At 37.2% G+C, this 6000-nt stretch overlaps 1 protein-coding gene across 2 annotated transcripts in view; it reads right to left on the bottom strand.

The window, feature by feature from the left end:
• Positions 1-6000, bottom strand: part of hbs1l (HBS1-like translational GTPase) — a 33996-nt gene that overhangs the window by 23791 nt on the left and 4205 nt on the right. The window contains exon 5 of one of the 2 annotated variants that reach the window (XM_061929653.2): positions 3363-5662. The exons of the other annotated variant lie outside the window; for it this stretch is intronic. Within the exon in view, the coding sequence (XP_061785637.1) occupies positions 4395-5662 (1268 nt within the window). The 3' untranslated portion in view covers positions 3363-4394. Of the gene's footprint in view, positions 1-3362; positions 5663-6000 lie in introns of those variants that run through there. 2 annotated transcript variants of the gene reach the window in all.

Here is a 6000-nt window from a genome sequence, read left to right as displayed (position 1 = left end):
TCACTTTCCCCAGGCTTGCTCATCTGTTTGATGGCCTTGGGGGTCCTGTTCAGCTTTGTGCACCTGCTTGAAGTTGACACCGATCAATTCAAACACTCACTATGAACGCTCTCACCACGTTTAAACAAAACTTGCAGAGTGACAGGAGGGGGGAAAAACAGTCGACTAACAGTTATCTTTGACATCAGCCCATATTTTTCCAGCCTAAGATGAAGAGTCCACAGTCGTCATTCATTTAAAGATGATTCAAACCAAAACCGACACTTGAATCACACTGCAAAAGTTTAAAAGCGAAGGGCTCATCTTGTACGACTCAGCACAAAACCATGATAAAAAATAATCATAGTTCATATACCGGTACTTTTTATTCAATTACATTGTATTCATTCAATTTATTTACTAAATACTAATTGAACAGTGTATACATTCTAATAATTTGTATCATTGTTTTGTGCCGAGTCGTACAAGATGAGCTCTTCTTCAGCCTTTATACAAAAACAGAAAATGCCTCAAAAGTTTGGAACCTCATTAAAATTTCAACTTAGTGCACATCTACAGCAGGGGTCTCAAACTGATGGCCCGCAGACCCATACTTTGTGGTCCTCTGCTTAATTTTGCGGTTAAGTGTAATTGCGGGCCGCGCACCCTGTGCGGCTAATAGTTAAAATGTATTATGGCAATCTTAAATCCCACTAGACACTAACCACAATAACGCTGCACACACAAAAATTACAGCTCAACAAATACATATTGGGCAACAAACAAGTGCCAAAATATACAATTTGTACATTAAATTTGACATGTATAATGACCTAAGGCCTACCTACCATACTATAGCTGTATGTAAAAGTAGTTAACACATTTTGTCATGTGGTTTAAACGTGAGGTGAATACTTGGTAAGACCCATGCTCATTCTCAACCCTTAACTCCAGTAGCCCCCTGTTGAAGGGAATTTAGGACCCCTAATCTAAAGCCTTTTTACTTTGGCTATTTTTACACATTATTTTGCAATGCCACAGAAGCAAATAAGGATGTCAAGGGAAAAAAAAGTAGCAATGGCGTAAAAAACCAGGAAAGGAACTTAGAAAAGGGTCCTGGATGTTTAGTATATTATGAGCAATACATCAATTTAACATAACGTAAATACAGTTATCATAGAAATTATTGAATGGAAAAATCATGATAAACATTTTAAACTTCATGAAAAAGTTATTTAACTCACTATGTGTATTACAATTTATTTAACTATTTATATACAACTTTATTATTTATGGATTCAAATCGTGTTACAAATTGAGAACATGAAGTAAAAAATGTGTTAGTAATTGCTATGAAATGGAAAAAGGGTAGGATTAAATAAGTGTTGCTTAGTCCTACTCATTTTCAGACATGTAATGAAAAACTAGAAACCATGTGATGCATCATATTGTAACTGTATGCGTGTTCAAAATAAACCATAGAATACACACAAAAAAACATAACCATCAACATTGGCATCTGAAAATATGGGAAACCTTCTAAAAAATACAGAGCTCTAAAGGGACATGGGGGGGGAAAAAAATTGGGGGGAGAATTTTTTTTAATTTTTTTTTTTAGATACATATCTCGTGCGCACGCAAGTTTCTCGTGAAAGGCAATTTAAAAATAAATAAAGAATAGTGAACAACAGGCTGAATAGGTGTACGTTATACAACGCATAAATAACCAACTGAGAACGTGCCTGGTATGTTAACGTAACATATTATGGTAAGAGTCATTCAAATAACTATAACATATAGAACATGCTATACGTTTACCAAACAATTTGTCACTCCTAATCACTAAATCCGATGAAATCTTATACGTCTAGTCTCTTACGTGAATGAGCTAAATAATATTATTTGATATTTTACGGTAATGTGTTAATAATTTCACACATAAGTCGCTCCTGAGTATAAGTCGCACCCCCGGCCAAACTATTAAAAAAACTGCGACTTATAGTCCGAAAAATACGGTACCTACTGTACTGTTTACTTATTGAAATACCCTTTTTAGAGCAAAAATCTACCCAGATGGACACTTTGTTGCTGCCAAAAAAATGTTTCAAGTAACATTTTGATATTGACACATCTTATCTCTGCATATTCCACTAGAATACCCTTATGGGCATTACATATACTGTATATATATATATATATACCGGTATATATATATATATATATATATATATATATATATATATATATATATATATATATATATCAAGTACCTACTGTACTGTTTACTTGTTGAAATACCCTTTTTAGAGCAAATATCTACCCAAATGGCCACTTTGTTGCTGCCAAAAAAATGTTTCAAGTAATATTTTGATATTGACACATCTTATCTCTGCATATTCTACTAGAATACCCTCATGGGCATTACATACATATAAATCAAGTACCTACTGTACTGTTTACTTGTCGAAATACCCTTTACAAAGCTAGAAACTACCAAAACGACCACTTTGCTGCTGCCAAAAAATTATTTAAAGTAACATTTTTATATTGACACATCTCATCTCTGCATATTTTACTAGAATACCCTTATGAGCATAACATAAATCAACATCAAGTACCTACTGTACTGTTTATTTGTTGAAATACCCTTTTTAGAACAAATATCTACCCAAATGGCCACTTTGTTGCTGCCAAAAATGTATTTCAAGTAACATTTTGATATTGACATATCTTATCTCTGCATATTCTACTACAATACCCTTATTAGCATTACATATATATAAATCAAGTACCTACTGTTTACTTGTAGAAATACCCTTTACAAAGCTAAAATTTACCAAAACAACCACTTTGCTGCTGCCAAAAATGTATTACAAGTAAATTTGGATACTGACACATCTCATCTCTGCATATTTTACTAGAATACCCTTATGGGCATTACATATGTATATCAAAAGCAAGTACCTACTGTACTATTTACTTATTGAAATACTCTTTTTAGAACAAAATTTTCCCACCCCAAAATTTTTTTCCCCATGTCCCTTTAGGGGCTCTGTAAAAAAATAAAGGAAAGGGGAAATTTACTATGTACATGTAATTATGTTTAAAAAGGCTTTTTTTTTCAAATGTAATACAAAATAAATAAAATAATCTTTGTTGCAATGAAATTACCTCAAGCAATATTTAAAAAGCTACATGAGGTGACAGTATGTTATTTTAGTTTGATAATAGCATGGTTAACTTATTTTTACACTTTTTTAACAGGTGAAAATGCTTAAAATGTTACATAAAACATCACTTTTAGAGTTTATAGAGGTTTGACAACAACACAAGCAAAAAAGCTCAAACAGAGGCACATTCATAACAGATACATTGGTCTTTATTTAAAATTTTACATTAACTGATGATGTTTGTGATGAACACACTTACAGTGCATACGGAAAATATTCATAGCGCTTCACTTTTTCCACAGTTTATTATGTTAAAGCCTTATTCCAAAATGGAATATGTCCATTTTTCTCCTCAGAATTCGACAGACAATACCTTACAATGACAATGTAAATATGTTTATTTTTTTAAATGTTTGCAAACATATTACAAAAAAACAAAAACAAATAAAAAAATCACATCTAACCCGATGGGAGCTTGAAAGGTGCTGCACAGAGGAATGGGCAAAACTGCCCAAAGATAGGTGTGCCAAGCTTGTGGCATTGTGTTCAAAAAGATTTGAGGCTGTAATTGCTGCTAAAGGTGCATCAACAAATTGAACAAATGCTGTCAATACTTACATGTGATTTTTTTCTTTTTTAATTTGCAATTTAAAAAAAAAACTTTTCTCCTTGTCATTATGGGGTACCTTGTGTAGAATTTTGAGGACAAAAATGAATTTGGAATAAGGCTGTAACATAACAAAAGTGTGGAAAAAGTGAAGCGCTGTTAATACTTTCTCTATGTACTGCATGTTAAAGAAACCTTAGGGTTTGAGGACCGCTTACCATATCAGTCACTCTTTCATCTGATGAATAAATGCAGGTTTTATTACAGTAAAAACGTGTGTTGGTGCGTGACACGTTTGCTCATGGGAAAAACTCCAGGTGTCATTTCAACAACACCAAAAAAAACAAAAAACAATGTCTTCCCCCTCCGTGATGTCAAACCCAAGCAGCATGGTTAACTGATCCAAATCCAATAGCTGTGCTGCACCTGCAAGCAACATCAACCTATTTCTTGCCTTTTGGGGTTTTTTTAGGGTGGTGAGCGCAAAACTAAAAAAGAGGCTACACTTTAAAGATGTTAATTTAGCTTAGTTCTTGTGTAGTATGAATTTAAAAGCCAAAAGGCAGATTAAGTGTGCTAAGAGTTATTTGGTCCAAACAGTGATTTATTTCCACTTAAAAAGTTGCGCCTTGACCGGTCTACCTTGTAAAAGCTTTTTTCTGATTTGCTCGTACGATGTCGTCCGGCGAAGGTGTGTCAAAGGTGAATGGTACAATCTGCGCAAGTAGGCTATGCTGCTCTTTTGACGCGAGGAGAAAAGCCAAGCGACCATTCCCTGCCCTCAGACCTTTCCCCCTCCTTAGCTTACTTGCTCTTCTGTGCCTTCTGCAACTCCTAAACGACAAAGTGATCGCGAACACTGATGGTTGTGCGAAAACCGAAGTATCCACACCGACAAATCCAGGAGAGGACGGCGAGGGGAGATCGCCGTCATCGTTGGCTATTAAAGTGCTCAAATCGATACTCTGGTGCGGCTTTGTTAACCCAGAGTTCTCACGAGGCAGCTTGTGGCGGAGCTTGCATTGGTTGCCGCCCTCATGAATACTTTCTGCCAGCACCTCAACCCTCGCTGGTTTCGCTGAGGTGAGGAAGTACTGTGACCCATTTGAGGCGACTGAGGTTTTGCCTGTAAGTTCGCGGGTCAAATGCGAGGTGAGGAGCATGTCAGAGAGGCCAGGTGGTCTTTTAAAACCACCTTCTATTGCTGAAGAGGAGGACGCTAATGAGCTCTTGTTGTGTTGCTGCAGCGCTAACTCAGTTAGCGACATTGTCTCACTGGTGTTCAAGTTCGAAATGTTTGTTGGCGTTTGACAAGGAACGTTTTGGTGCTGCGAGGCAAGCTCAGACAGCGAGAGCATTGGTGCTGGAACAACCATATGCAACCTTCGTGAGTCGCTAAAAGTGGGACTCTGGTTGGAATGCTCCTGGATTAAATCCGCCAACGATGGACTTCCCTTGGGGTGAGCCATTGTTGAGTGTTGATTGTGCGGGCAAGAGCTGAGACATTCAAATCCAGGGGGAGAAGTCACAGTTTTAACACTGGGTTGCGCTATAGTAAGACTACTCAGAGAAGCAGAAAGTAGCGAAGGAGCGTAATTGTTCAAAGATGATAGTGTGCCCAGGGAACAATTATTAAAAAGTGGAGATGTAGTCAGTGGCGGGCCCAGACTTTGCCCTTTATCACCCGATCCTTTCAACTTATTGTTCTGCTCGTGCTCGGAGATGAGCTGTGCCAGGCTAGCACCACCGCTAAGGCCCGGTCCCACAAAACACGGACTTCGGTCATCACGGAACGATGCAAGTGGGGATGAAATCCCAAGTGATGCAGTGTGTAACGCTTGTGTGTATTTGTCAGATTTATGGGTCTCTGATGTTGTGTCTGAAGGTGATGCAAACAAGTCGGCTCCTTACCTTACAGAAGCCAATTTCAGTTGGCGAGTAGGAGGCAGAAGGATGAATCAATCCATCAATCAGGAGAAAAGAAGAGAAAAAAAACAAGGCACTTTGTTAAACGTTGATCTTAAATGTGGCAAAAAAAAAGAGCAAAAAGTCCCAATTTCCAATTCAAAAAGTCCCCACTTGTACAACAGTGATTTTATAACGTTGTGCTAACGTATTGTGTCCCTAAAGCCTGTTTATGAGCACCAAACAAAAGAAATGTGAGAAAAATCATCCCCCTCACTTGCTAGGAGAGGAGAGGGGACAATCGATTTTTAGGAGCATCGCAATTCGGACATGGACAAT

This window comes from Nerophis lumbriciformis, linkage group LG34 (genome assembly GCF_033978685.3).
Source record: "Nerophis lumbriciformis linkage group LG34, RoL_Nlum_v2.1, whole genome shotgun sequence".
Lineage (NCBI taxonomy): Eukaryota > Metazoa > Chordata > Actinopteri > Syngnathiformes > Syngnathidae > Nerophis > Nerophis lumbriciformis.
The sequence above is the reverse complement of the archived record's forward strand: the minus strand, read 5'-3'. Positions and strand labels throughout refer to the sequence as shown.